At 47.3% G+C, this 15,663-nt stretch overlaps 1 protein-coding gene across 1 annotated transcript in view; it reads right to left on the bottom strand.

The window, feature by feature from the left end:
- SCNN1B (sodium channel epithelial 1 subunit beta) overlaps window positions 1-15,663 on the bottom strand; it is a 125,665-nt gene that overhangs the window by 38,012 nt on the left and 71,990 nt on the right. Inside the window, exon 6 of the mRNA XM_063934653.1 lies at window positions 12,125-12,288. Within this exon, the coding sequence (XP_063790723.1) occupies window positions 12,125-12,288 (164 nt within the window). The remainder of the gene's footprint in view (window positions 1-12,124; window positions 12,289-15,663) is intronic.

The following is a 15,663-nucleotide window of genomic DNA, read 5'->3' on the forward strand; positions in this document are numbered from 1 at the left end:
ATAATAATAATTAATAGTATTAAAAGTATTAATAATACGGACAGCACGGACAGTGTAATGGTTAGCATTATCACCTCCAGTACTGAGGTTATGGGTTCAATTCCCACCGTTGCCCTAACTGTGTGGGGTTTGTATGTTCTCCCCATGCTTGCGTGTGTTTTTCTCCGGGTACTCCGGTTTCCTCCCACACTCCAGACACATACTGGTAGGTTAATTGTCTCCCAACAAAATTAACCCTAGCGTGAATGTGTCTGTGTGTACATGTGTTAGGGTATACAGATTGTAAGCTCCACTGGGGCAGGGACTGATGTGAATGGCTGAATATTCTCTGTAGCGATTTCAGCACTTTTGTGCTTGGAGCTGAAACTTTGCTCATAGATTGTAAGCTCCGCTGGGGATGTAAATGGCTGAATATTCTCTGTAAAGTGCTGCGGAATATGTGTGCGCTATATAAATAACTGGTAATAAATAATAAATAAATGATTCTAGCTGAAGTAATGAACAGTGAGGAAGAGCACAACTCCAAAACTGGAGTAGCCAGGCTTATAATAGGATTTTTGTACCTACCGGTAAATCCTTTTCTCCTAGTCCGTAGAGGATGCTGGGGACTCCAAAAGGACCATGGGGTATAGACGGATCTGCAGGAGCTTGGGCACACTATAAAGACTTAAACTGGGTGTGAACTGGCTCCTCCCTCTATACCCCTCCTCCAGACCTCAGTTAGAAAACTGTGCCCAGGAGAGACGGGCATTTCGAGGAAAGCATTTATAATTTAAACACAGAGAGTGTCATACCAGTCACACCACGAACATACCGCAAGACATGGCCTTCAACAGAATACCAGCCCACGGTATGAAAAACATACAGCCATATGCTGAGAGAATATGTAACACAACCTGTGTGTCAACCCACCAATAATAAGAAACCACATGCCATGGCATGAACAACGCCAGCGATAGCCTGACAGAGAAGAAACACCACAAAGTGCAACCAAAATCAATAACTACAGACACAGTACGCACTGGGACGGGTGCCCAGCATCCTCTACGGACTACGAGAAAAGGATTTACCGGTAGGTACTAAAATCCTATTTTCTCTTACGTCCTCGAGGATGCTGGGGACTCCAAAAGTACCATGGGGTCTATACCAAAGCTCCAGAACGGGCGGGAGAGTGTGGACGACTCTGCAGCACCGATTGAGCAAACATGAGGTCCCCATCAGCCAGGGTATCAAACTTGTAGAGCTTAGCAAAGGTGCTTGAAACCCGACCAAGTAGCAGCTCGGCAAAATTAACCCGCCGAGACACCTCGGGCATCCGCCCAAGAAGAGCCCATCTTCCCAGTAGAATGGGTCTCCCCCGACTTCGGTAACGGCAATCCAGCCGTAGAACTAGCATGCCGAATCGTATCACAGATCCAGCGTGTAACAGACTGCAGAGACGCAGGCGCCCCAAGCACGCTGGGAGCATACCGGACAAACAGAGCCTCTGTTTCCCCAAACTGAGCCCAATTGGCGACATAAATCAAAGCCCTGACTACATCGAGAGACTTTGAATCAGCCAATGCTGAAGTTACCACAGACATCAAAATAGGCAGGTTTTTGATAAACACCGAAAACCCTTTTTCGGCAGAGCTACTATCCGAGTTCTCAATTCTATCCACTTGGAAGATCAAACAGGGGCTCTTTTGAGACAAAGCCGCTACTTCCGACAACCGCCTTGCGGTCGCCCAAAAGGCAAAAGCATGACCACTCTCCAAGAGAGAAATTTTAACACAACCTTTAATAAAGGTTCCAATCAGTGACACACAAGAAACGCAACACCACGTCAAGATCCCACTGTGCCAATGGGGGCACAAATGGAGGTTGGATGTGCAGTAATCCTTTCACGAAAGTCTGAACTTCCGGAAAGGTGGAAATTTTTTTTTTTTTAAAGAAAATTTATAAGGCCAAAACTGCCCTGAAACGGAGCCTAACTTTAGGCCTGCAACCACACCTGCTTGCAAAGAATGAAGAAGAACGACTCAGCTGAAAGTCTTCCATAGGAACCTTCTTAGATTCACACCAAGACACATGTTTACCCCAAATACGGTGGTAAGGCTTCGCCGTTACTTATTTTCTAGCCTGAAGAAGTGTGGAAATGACCTCACTGGGAATACCCATTCGGACTAGGATATGGCGTTCAACCGCCACGCCGTCAAACGCAGCCGCGGTAAGTCCTGATACACGCCCGGATCTTGCTGTAACAGTTCCTCCCGTAGAGGAAGAGGCCAGGGATCTTCTATGAATAAATCTTGAAGAACTGGATACCAAGCCCTCCTTGGCTAGACCGGAACAATGAGGATTGCCGGAACCTCTGTTCTTCTTACGTTTATCACCTTCAGCAGAGATAAAGCGGAGAGGACACATAGACCGACTGAAAACACCCAAGGTGTCACGAGGGCGTCCACTGCTATAGCTTGAGTGTCCCTTGACCTGGAACCATATTCCTGAGGTCTCTCGTTGAGGCGAGACGCCAACATGCCCAAATGAGGCACTCCTCAAAGACTTGTCACTTCTGTGAAACTTCTCGATGACGACAGTATTTCTCCCGGATGGAGAGCGCGTCTCCAGAGGAAATCTATTTCTCCGTCGTTTACGCCGGAACGAAGACTGCTAATATAACGTTTACCAGTCTTTCCACCCAGCGGAAAACTATTTCAGCTTCTGCCATTGCTGCTTTGCTCCTTGTTCCGCCCTAGCGGCTTACTTACGCCACTGCTGTCAAGTCGTCCGACAGAATTAACATGGGCAGATCCCGAAGAATATGTTAGTTGTAAATAGCTCTTATTTCAAGAAAGCTTATTGTAGACAAGCTTCGCAGCTTGACCTTTTCCTCTGGAAATACTTCCCATGCAAGGACTGCTCCCCAGCCTCGGAGATCTGCATATATGGACACCAGGATCTAATCCTGGATCCCGAACCTTCGTCCTTCTAGGAGGTGAGAACTGAGCAGACACCACAGGAGTGATATCCTGGCCATTAGAATTATATTCCGGTGCATGTGCCGGTGAGACCCGGACCACATTCCCAACAGGTCCTGTGAAAACCACTCTGGCATTTGACCTGCTCACCGAAAAGGCCTCTTAGGCCGCACCCAACTTCTTCATCAATGGAACATATTGACGGATTGGCACTGCAAATCTGATCCGACTCAGGATCCTCAGACCTCTTTCCACAGGAAAACACAGAACCTCAACCGTTCAGTATCTACCGATACCACCTCCGACATCTGCATCGTTGGGAACAACAGCCCTTCCCTGTGTTGAAGAACAGTCAGAGAGAAACAACGATTTGCACCACTTGTTTCTTGACCTGGCCTCAATCAGGCGAACATCTCAGTACAGAATAACAATGGCTCTTACTATTGAAAGAAAACCATCATACTACCATCACTCCAGTGAAATGGCAAAGACAATCCTGGCTATCCCTCCAGGTAATCTGAATGCGTAGAACAACGAATGTAAACTTTTTTTTTTTTTTTTTAACCGGGACAGGAGGACAAGGCCCTGAACCTGACGCACCTCTGGTATGGCGTTGCGTACTACCTCCCCTTCCAGAGGGGAAACATCTGTAACTCCAGAATGTCCCCCTTTGGATTCTATAAGTAACTCACCGGTCCTAGTCTATTCCCGGACTAAATGAAAGTAGTAACTGAGTCCTCACCGGAGTGGGGTCCCGCCATATAGACTCTGCGACATGTGGTGTATGTGGTAGAAACAGAAACGACATCCTCTTCTGCGAACCTAACAAGGCTGCAGAACTCTTAGCTTTTCACCTTCCACAGGCTGTACAGAAAAGGAAAAAAGAACTGTATCAAACCGATTAAAATGACTGGATCCCACAAAAGAATGCGTCACCAACCGCTGTGAGGGAATCTAACTCCCGAAGTTAGACTTACCAGCAGTATCCACCGAGATTGACTGAACTGAGGCATCCCCCCAAACAGCGGTACACTGTCCCAGGGAAAAACTCCAGTAACTCTCGGAGTCAGCCTCAGCATTCCCCCGGCCACACTTCCTGTATACGTACGGCAGCCTGCCACAATGTTATAGAGAAGAACCAACATAAGGAACCTCCCCTCTCTCTTTAGGGTAAATCTATCTGATGTCTTACCGAATACAAACACTCCCTCATGTGCGTGTAATGCAAATAAGCCCACAGCATAGAAAATAGGATTTTGGTACTTACCAGGTAAATCCTTTTCTTTGAATCCATAGGGGGCACTGGAGTACTCTTGGGTTATGGACGGCTTCCGCAAGAACAAGGCACTGAATAATTAAATTTAGAACTCTCCTCCGCTCCATATCCCAGAGTACCTCAGTGTTTTTTACTGAGCCGAACAGGAGCTATAGAGAGGTTGACAATGGAGAAGTACATATAACCTAAAGGACAACAATAAAGTTGACACATAACGTGACTGACAACTAGACCTATAACCGATAGAACTTGAAACTTTGAACCAGTCGGTGAGAATGTGTTACCATAAGATCCCCTGAACTTACCACAAACCAGGTAAAACTGCTCTGGATGGGCGTCCAGTGCCCCCTATGGATTCAAAGAAAAGGATTTACCTGGTAAGTACCAAAATCCTATTTTCTTTTTCATCCACTAGGGGTCACTGGAGTACTCTTGGGACGTACCAAAGCTTCCCCAGTGGGCGGGAGAGCAGTTTGGCACCTGTAACACTAGGCGGCCAAAGCTAGATGCTGATGCCGCAAACGTATCAAACTTGTAAAAGCGCACAAACGTGTGCACTGATGACCACGTAGCCGCACGGCAAAGCTGCGTCGTAGAAGCCCCACGACCAGCTGCCCACGAAGTTCCCACAGAACGTGTGGAATGAGCTGTTACTGATGTAGGCGGCTGTAACCTAGCAGGAAGGTAAGCCTGACGAATGGTCAGTTTAATCCATCTGGATAAGGTCTGCTTAGAAGCTGGCCAACCCATCTTGGCAGCATCATAGAGAACAAACAACGTATCCGTCTTACGAACTGTAGACGTTCGGGATACATAAACGCGTAATGCGCGTACCACATCCAAGGTTCCAGAATTTCCTGTCAACACAGGAACTACTATTGGTTGATTGATGTGAAAAGATGACACTACCTTTGGTAAGAAAGCGGGATTCGTCCGAAGTTCCGCTCTGTCATCATGAAACACCAAATACGGTGGCTTGCATTACAAGGCACCCAAATCTGAAACACGCCTTGCCGAAGCTAAGGCTAGTAGAAAAATTGTTTTCCAAGTGAGAAACTTAATATCCACTTGTTGTAAGGGTTCAAAATATGAAGACTGTAAGAAATCTAAAACCAGATTCAAGTCCCATGGCGCTGTAGGTGGAATGAATGGAGGCTGTACTCTGAGGACACCTTGCAGAAAAGTGTGTACCGACGGCAATAGAGCCAATCGTCTTTGAAAGTAAATGGACAACGCAGATACCAGCACCTTTAGTGTAGATAAACGCAGTCCTCCATCTAACCCGGTCTGTAGAAATAACAAAAGACGGGATAACTTGAAAGATGATGTCGGAAACTTCCGATCTTCACACCTAGCTATATAGGCACGCCAAATTCTGTAATAATGAGCTGCCGTAACCGGCTTCCTAGCTCGTAAAATGGTTGGTATAACAGATTCTGGAATGCCCTCTCTTCTTAAGAGGGCGGTCTCAACAGCCACCCTGTCAAACGCAGCCGCGCTAAAAACGGGGTAAAGGAACGGACCCTGTTGTAACAGGTCCGGACGTAGTGGGAGCGGCCAAGGATCGTCTGCCAGTAGTCCGCGGAGATCCGAGAACCAAGCTCTCCGAGGACAATGAGGCGCCACTAGTATGACTGTGACGGACTCTCTTTTGATCCGTTTTAGCAACAGAGGGAGCAGCGGAAATGGTGGAAACAGATACACGAGGCTGTACGGCCACGCGATGGTGAGAGCATCCACCGCCACTGCCTTTGGATCTCGCGTTCTGGACACATACTGGGGCATTTGGTGATTGTGGCGAGATGCCATCAGGTCCACTTGAGGGTAACCCCACCTCTGGACCAACATGTGAAACACTTCTGGATTTAATGCCCATTCTCCTGGAAGAAAATGCCGACGGCTGAGATAATCCGCCTCCCAGTTGTCCACTCCCGGAATGAACACTGTCGACAATATCACTTGGTGATGCTCGGCCCAATTGAGGCTTCTCGTTCCTCGTTTGTTGATGTATGCGACCGCCGTCGCATTGTCTGACTGCACCTGAACAGTCTGAGACCGAAGCATGTGCACTGCTTGTCGTAGCGCATTGTAAATTGCCCGGAGTTCCAGGACATTTATAGACAGCAATCTTTCGTGATCCGCCCAGAGACCCTGGAGCTGACAATTTTGAACTACAGCTTCCCAACCTCTGAGACTCGCGTCCGTCGTTAGAATTATCCAATTCCAGGCGCCGAACCGTTTCCCTGCGGTTAGATTGTGTACTTTGAGCCACCAGAGTAGAGACACTCTGGCCCGTGGCGTCAACCTCACCCTGTGGTGAATCTGCAGATGCGAGCCCGACCACTGTGCGAGCACATCCAGTTGAAAAGGACGTGAGTGAAATCTCCCGAACTGAAGCGGTTCGAAAGCCGCCACCATTGTGCCTAAGAGGTGAATGCACAAATGTACCGAGACTGTGCGTGGCTTGAGCACTAATTGTACTAGATGACGAATGACCTGTACTTTCTGTTCTGGTAGGTAAATTCTTTGATTTACCGTATCGAGAATCATACCTAGGAATTGAAGTCGTTGAGACGGAATAAGATGTGATTTCTTGAAGTTGACAATCCAACCGTGCTGAACCAGTACATTGTACGTTAGCAACGCATGTTGGAGGAGCATCTGTTGAGACGGAGCTTTGATGAGCAAATCGTCCAAGTACGGAACTATTATCACTCCCAGGGATCTGAGATGAGCTATCATCACAGACATCACCTTGGTGAATACCCGAGGCGCTGACGAGAGGCCAAACGGTAGAGCCTGAAACTGGTAATGGTTCTGCCGTATTGCAAACCGCAAGAACCTCTGATGAGGTGGCCAAATCGGAATGTGTAAGTACGCATCCTTGAGATCCAGTGCAATCATGAATTCCTGTGGCTCTAAACCTGCAATTACTGACCGCAGAGATTCCATCTTGAATCTGTAGTAAGTGACGTAAGATCCAGCAGAGACTGAATGGCAATTTGCAGAACCGCCCTCTTGTCGTCCGACACAGGCAGTCCTGTCTTGAAAAACCGCAGTGGCGGGAGACAGTCGAACTCTATTTTGTAACCTTTTAACACTAAATTGCGGATCCACCCATCTGTGGACGTCTGGAGCCACGCCAACTGGAACGTCTGAAGGCGTGCTCCCACAATTGGAGATCCGAGATGGGCTGGGAGCCCGTCATGCCACTGGCTTGTCGGTGACCTTAGCGTCCTGATGACTGGTGTTGGTTTGTTGGAAACCACGTCCTCGACCTCGTCTACCAGGCGTGGCTGTTCCTCTGCCACGCCCGCGAAAGGACTGAGGTCTAAAGGATTTGAACGCAGGTCCAGAGTATCTCCGTCTAGGTACTGTTGGAGGCAATGGTAAGAAAACAGACTTTCCTCCCGTGGCCTCAGAAATCCATTTGTCCAATTCAGGACCAAACAACTTCTCGCCACCGTAAGGTAATGCCTCTATACCTCTTTTGACCTCCGTCTCCGTTTGCCAAGAACGCAGCCAGAGTGCTCGTCGTGCTGTAACTAGCGACGATGAAAGGCGAGAAGTGAGCTGACAGACGTCAGTAGAAGCTGTACACAGATAATCAGCAGCTTCCCAGATTTGATCAGCGAGAAGTATAAGGTGATCGTCACGTAGGGCAGACTTTAGTTCTGTTATCCATACCATTAGCGCCTTAGTTACCCAAATGCCAACCAACCCAGGTCTAAGCAACACTCCTGCTGCTATATACATGGACTTTAGCATAGCTTCTATTTTACGGTCCGAAGGGTCTTTAAGCGTAGTAGCAGTTGGTACTGGTATGGTTAATTTCTTTGTAAGTTTAGACACAGACGAATCCACCAATGGCGGATTCTCCCATGTAGCTGTCACAGACTCTGGAAACGGGTAACTAGACTTAAATCTGCGAGGTATAGAAAACCGTTTATCTGGATTCTCTCGTGTTTCTAGTAACATCTTATTAAGAGATTCCGAAACAGGAAAACACATTGGAGTTCTCTGTCGTTTAGTAAAGACGACTTCATCATTTGTCAGAGGCTCCTCAGTTTCTGTAAACTTCAGAGACTGACGCACCGCTCTGATGAGGTTATCAATGCCCGGGCTGTCAAAATCGTCACTATCTGACTGCTGGTCTACTTCGCCCTCCTCACCGTCATCTTGCGCAAAGAGGTCTGGCATAGAATCGTCAGAATGCAACATAGCAGAAACTGGTAAATCATAAGACAAATGAAATTTATCCCTTCTACCCAAAGTGGACTTGGACTTTTGGTAAGGCTGAGACCCCTCCGGTAGTTCTAGCGGTCTCACCCTAGACTCAGATCTTGCTGCTTCCCGCTCTTGTCGAGCGGCGGCCAATTCTGATTGCAATCCAGCCAGGACATCTGCTAGCATAGCCCATGGAGGGTCCGGGGATGAAACCGGCTTTGAAACCGGAGCCGAACTTGTATTCGTAGCTGAATCCACAAAACATACTGTACATGTGGTAGATCCATCCGGTAACACACTCTTACAGACATGGCAGTGAAACTGCTTTTTTGTTTTTGCTGGTGCCTTACTCATTATGCAGACAGACAACACAAAATACAAAGACAGACAACTTGCATGACTCAGTAAAATAGTACTAAGGTGTCTCTATATATATATATATATATCTGGCCAAGTGCAGTGCACGCCAGTCGTTCTGGAATCACAACAGGAAGAAACAGGAAGCATGGTTAAAATGGCCCCCCATGCTTACAGTATAAAACAAAGTGCAGATTATAACTTTTGCAAACAGATATAACCAGTGAATAATCCTGTTAAAAAAGGCTTAATAGCCTATCTAATAACCCATGCAGTGTTCTGCTGCTGCTATGGGCACACTTCTCCCCCCTTGTGTGTGTGTTCCCCCTTCCCGTGCTCCGTGTACCGCTGTCTATTACACGGAGCCGGGGCGTACATGCGGGGAGCTGAGGTAGAGGGAGCCGGGGAGCGGGTAGCGGGAGTCGGGGAGCGCGCTGCATAGAGCCGTGGAGCGGCGGCTATGTGTGGTGAATGCGGCCGGCGCGGCTCTGTGAGCGGCGGGAGGCAGCACATAGCGGCGGTGACCAGGTGGCGGCAGCGGGCGCTCACATAGCGGCGGTGACCTGCGGCAGTGTCCTGGAAGCGGCGGCGGGCGGCTCGGCGCTTCACAACAGTGTCCCCACACAGCGGGCGGCAGCGTGAGCTGACCTCCCCGTCCCCAACATACCTGGACGCCTGTGGTGAGGGGCTATGATGGGGCTTCTTCTGTAAGCTCCGTCCAGCCTTTCCTGCAGGTAGTCCTGCACTTGGCTATGAGGGAGCTCTTTTAGAGAGGCCCGACATGCCACAGCTGCTTGTAGCAGCTTCCACTATCCCGGACCCACGCCTATTGGAAGGGGGGAAGGGATGTGGAAAATGTTGTAAAAAAATAAAAATAAAAATAAAAAATATTTAAAAGTAGTGTGGATAAGCTCCACACAAGCCTTGTTGCTACTATGAGCACAGAAAAAACACTGAGGTACTCTGGGATATGGAGGGGAGGAGAGTTCTAAATTTAATTATTCAGTGCCTTGTTCCTGCGGAAGCCGTCCATATCCAAGAGTACTCCAGTGACCCCTAGTGGATGAAAAAGAAATATAATATCACTTAGCTTTCCTGTATACGATCCTTTGAGACAGGGCCCCGTGTCGACTAGGAGTTGACTTTCACAGTATTCTATCCGTGGCGGGAAAAGAATAAACCTTCGGACTCCTTGTGAGGATCTGAGAACAACTCGTCACGGCCGACCTAGAGCTTTATCAACAGAGCGACCAGCACGTGAGAAGGAATACTATTACTTCAGTATTCATTATAAATCATAATATGAATATACATATTGTAATACACATATACACACATATCCTAAATAGATATATATATATATATAACATACATATAAGCGGATTGTCCGGAGCCTTCGGGTCCCCGGTGACATTAATGTGTTCTGCACGTCTATGACCATGTACTGAAATGCCCCCGTTGTGGATCTACCAGGAAACATTATAGTTGACAGAAAACCCTAGTATTCGTTGACAGCAGGGATTAGTAACCAGGCAAAATTACATTCTTGTGACCCCAAGGGGTCCGAGGGAAGTATACCTATACAAATCCAATATCACTCCCCCACAAAAATTACCATGTCTGTGCTCAAGCTACAGGCCCATGGAACCTTACCATACATATACCTATAAATGTATATACACAGGTATAAGTCAGTTACAGCATGTCCATTTACACCCGGTGATAACAGTTGGTGTTGACAGGGTCACCCACATACTACTGTGCCTCCCATATAGTATATACTTTTTACAAGCATACCACTACCGACCTGTTGACTACTGTATCAAGTACCCACATGCGTCGGCGATACACACTATATACCTCCTGAAAACCTATACATATTGCTGTTCAGGGCACCGCCCCCCCCCCCGCACCCAAGTAAACCGTTGGTGTGTGGGAGCACCGGCGCACAGCGCGACCGCTGCTATGAACTGGCGGGGGTATCGTACGTGGCGCCCGGGGCCCGTAGTATGCTCTTTTGCCAGTTAAACCAGACCTCAGTAACTGCTGCCCAGGGCGCTCCCCCCCAGCGCCCTGTGAGTGCCGTTGGTATGTGGGAGCACGGAGCGCAGCGCTATCGCTGCGCTTACCTCCGTTACCGAAGTCTTCTGCCGTCTGACGTCTTCTGTACTTCTCATACTCACCCGGCTATTTTCTTCTGGCTTCTGTGAGGGGGGTGACGGCGCGGCTCCGGGAACAAGCAGCTAGGCGAACCAAGTGATCGAACCCTCTGGAGCTAATGGTGTCCAGTAGCCTAAGAAGCAGAGCCCTTGAACTAAGAAGAAGTAGGTCTGACTTCTCTCCCCTCAGTCCCACGATGCAGGGAGCCTGTAGCCAGCAGGTCTTCCTGAAAATAAAAAACCTAACAAAAGTATTTTCAGAGAAACTCAGTAGAGCTCCCCTAGTGTGTGTCCAGTCACTCCTGGGCACAAAGTCTAACTGAAGATTGGAGGAGGGGCATAGAGGGAGGAGCCAGTTCACACCCAGTTTAAATCTTTATAGTGTACCCAAGCTCCTTTGGATCCGTCTATACCCCATGGTCCTTTTGGAGTCCCCATCATCCTCTAGGACGTAGGAGAATTTTTTTTTACATTTATCCCTTGTGATCCAGTGAGGTCAGTGGCTGTGGAGGTACTGGCTAGTATCAGAGCCAGATTTAGACACTCACATACATACATACATACATACATACATGATTTGGAGAGTTTTGACTATAAAAATTATTATATAATTATATAATATTATATATTATTATTATTATTATATTATTATATTATATTATATATTATATATATTATAATTATTATACAAAGATGATATGAATAATACAAATATGATATTTCTAAGTTGTACTGTAAATACTGTATCTTCTTTGCATTATTCTAATCCTTTTTATACTCAAAACTCTGGAGTACACTGGAGTATGACAGGTGAGACTACTGTAATCCTTAAACTCTGGTGAACTAGCTCAACTGGATACTTCTTGCCAAGCGCCTTCATTTGCTCGTCCATAAAAGCAAAAACTCAAGAACTCCCCCCCTCCCCCTCCCCTTCACTCCTCAGGAGGTTGAGAACTTAACAGTGAAAACATAAGATAACATCCACTTTTAAGTATGGGACATTGTTAAAACAACAGCCATAAACATGTTTGAAAAACTATTATGAGGCTGTCAAATTGTGGATTCACCCAGTTTTAACCAAACCAGGAGCTGGCCAGTGTCCCATCAGATAGTATTGTCCTGTGTGTACTTTCTCACCAACATACCACAAGAACAGCGACAGAGGTCTCCGTCCCAGGCATGGCATAAATCCCCAAATCCTTCAGGAACGGAAAGCTTCTCTGCTGGTGCAAAATAAGTCTGGCAGCTCCTGTAGTCTGGAGAAAGGGAATGTATTCCTTCTGATCAATGTCTATCACCATCCTCAGCCCTACGGAGAAACAAAGGGAGACGTTCACCTTATACCTACAATGCACTCATAACTACTCTAGGGTGAAGGTCACAGTACAGCTGGCACACCACTTTTCCTTCTATAGATAGACGTCTATGGCTGACAGACATCTTACAATAGAATGCAGGCGACCATCAAGTTGAACAGTCAGTGGAACCTGTAAGGAAGGCAGGAAACACTTCCACCTTCCCACTATAAATGTTTTACAAAAGATCCCTGAAAAAAAGGCAGCAATTTTTGGCGGGGCACAGTGGTCAATTGGCTACTGGGAAACTGACCAATCCTCCTCAATGATTAGTAGATTGCCGATGGTGCCTTCCCTAGGGCCTATCCCAATGGCTGATTAAGCTGACCCTTAGGATCTTATATGTGTGTGTACATACTGTATACCTGTACACTGCCCCCCTGCATTGCAGTATGCTTTGTCCAGGTGCAAAGTTGCTCCTTGCTTTGCTCCCAATGCTGAATCAGCCCTATAGTATTTACAGACAAAGTACACCATATACTGTGTTACAGTTTTAGATCAGAAAAGATTTAACTATGAAAGGTAAGTATTTAATCAAAAGTACCACATCTAGGGGGGGGATTCAGATCTGATCGCTGCTGTGCGTTTTCGCACAGCGGGCGATCAGCAATAGACTGCGCATGCACCGCAATGCGCACGCACGTCGGCAGACAACGGGCATCACCAGTCAGCGACAGGATGATGTGAAAATTTAATTTGGACAGGCGTTCACAAGGTGATTGACAGGAAGAAGCCATTTGTGGGTGGTAACTGACCGCTTACTGGGAGTGACCGCAAAACGCAGACGTTCCCAAGTGTTTTCAGGGAAGGTGTCTGACATCAGCTCCGGTCCCGATTAGCCTGTTCTCAGCGCACTGGAGGAGCAAGTCCTGGGCTGCACACACTGGATTTTGCAGCAAATTTACACACTTTCTTGGGCGGAGACTATCTGGCTTATTAGCTGTTGTGGAACTATACGTTCCAGCATTCCCTGAGTGCCTGTCATACAAACCTCCATTGCCACAATCTCCAATATATCCCATGTGTCATCTACATATGAAAAGAAATGTATGCATGATGAAGCTCGCATCACTGATGCCATAGTGTATGACAGATAGACCAACACCACTCAAAGGTGCAAGATGGAATCTTTGGCCTGATTTACATGTGGACACAACGCTGATGCAGCAGCGATCCTCTTCAGTGACGGAACTGCGGGGTCGCGCAAGTGTATCAGTCGCCTACAAGTGAACAGAGACGCTTACAGAAGCCATCGCAACGAGCTCAGCAAGTGTGTACTACATCGGAACCACGAGAAGCATCAACTCCCCGAGTGACTCCATGGACGCAGAAGCTGAGACGCTGCCGCCATGTTTTAGGTGTATGAGATTGCAGTCATACACTAAGACACGCCCCCCACGACACGCCTTTGTATTTGCAGACACTGGGGGTCATTCAGACCTGATTGCACGCTGCATTTTTTTGCAGCCATACGATCGGGTCTGTACTGCACATGGGCACGGGTCGCAATGCGCAGGTGCGTCGCTAGCTGGTGACGGGGGTCGCTGGGCAGCAACGAGGCTAACGAAGAAAGCAATCGCACCGGCGATCGCAAGAAGATTGACAGGCAGAAGGCGTTACAGGGCGGCAACTCACCGTTTTCTGGGAGTGTCCGGAGGAGGGTTTCTGACGTCACAGCCGGACCGGATCGTCGCAGCATCTGAGCAAGTCCTGGGCTGTGCAGAAACTGTACAAACTTGTTTGTGCAGCTCACTCCACAGCCCATCGCACCCCTGCAAAGCCCTTCCCCCTCCCCTGTAGGCGGCGATTACCTGGTCGCAGCTGTGCAAAAAATAGCCTGCGTGCGACCAGGTCCGAATTAGGCCCACTATACAAGGGGAATGGGCCTAGACTGCACACCTTAGTGGTTGTAATGAGAGGTGCTATCTGCTGAGATTTACATTACTACACTAAAAGGAATGGGTGCAGATGCACTATGCTATCATTACTATAAATTAGAATACATTTTATAATTAGAGGTTGTTGTGCATATAATTGGAAGGTAAGCAGTGGAGCATTGGGGCGTGGGGTTCCCTGAGCTGTTCTGTCTGAGCCACTCCAGGGCATCACACCCTAACACTTATACTCACCATTTCTATCACTACCTCTATGTGTGGTTTATTTATCTATGTATATTTTTTTCACATACTCAATATCTTTTTTTATAACACTTTCTACACTCAGTAACTAAGTTTGCTTATCTTATACTTTATTACACCTCTCTATTATTTTCTACTAGTGTGATGGCCGGGGAGGGGGGGGGGGGGGGGATTGGCACGACTGGTTTGGGGGTGTGAACCCCAAAGTGTTAGGGCATTCGCTCACGGTGACCTCGGCGCAGTGGTCAAGCCCATATTATTGGCCAATTATATGCTAACAACCTCTAATTATAATACTGTATATATTCTAATTTTTAGTAATGATTGCATAGTGCATCTGCACCGATTCCTTTAATGTTTTTGCAGACACTCCCTGATACCTCCCCCAAACAGTCTCTTGCTGTCTACCACTCTGCGACTGATTACGCACGGCAAGCGGCATTGCAAATGCATTTTGGCGCATTGGAACTGCAGCTGTGACGCATGCACAGTCCACTGATAACTGGGGGAGGTGGGGGAGAGGGGCTCTTATAGGGCAGGAAGCTCCTTTCTTGCAGTTCTAATTAGAGGTGCAGTCATGCTGAGCTTGTGGGATGCTCTAATTATTTGGCCCCAATTCTGGTGCAGACCCTTGCTTGAACTCTGGTTACTCTCTGCTGACAGCACCAATTCTTGATTTGACTACCCTGCTACTATTCTGCTACCGGCCCTTACCATAAAATTAAACACTGAACTTCCTTGAGGCAGCCTGACTACATCACTGACACAGGACATGGCCTGTGTAAATACCTGCGTTTCCTGGTCCCATCTCTGTATTACTTTATTAGTGTCTTCTATATATCTAGTGCCAGGGTCAGTTCCACAATAAGCCATTACTACTATGTGCCCAAGACTGAGGAGGACCCAAGTAGGGGAGGGCACCTATTGCTCTAAGGCAATGAGGGCTGATGAAGGTGAAGACTGGGGGTAGTCTTGTTCTAAGGGTTCATCCAGTATAAAAAGAAACTAAAAGATGCACTTGTGTAAAAGGTTGGAGAGAATTTTTTTTTTACAAATGAACATTGAGAAATCTTTGCTTTAAACAGACATAAATCAGATTCATGTGTCATGTAGCGTTACTTCTTGAAAGACATTTGTTTGCCAAACAAACTCAATGTTTAGCACAAGGAAACTATCAAAACATTGTGGTTG

Source organism: Pseudophryne corroboree, chromosome 7, assembly GCF_028390025.1.
Source record: "Pseudophryne corroboree isolate aPseCor3 chromosome 7, aPseCor3.hap2, whole genome shotgun sequence".
NCBI lineage: Eukaryota > Metazoa > Chordata > Amphibia > Anura > Myobatrachidae > Pseudophryne > Pseudophryne corroboree.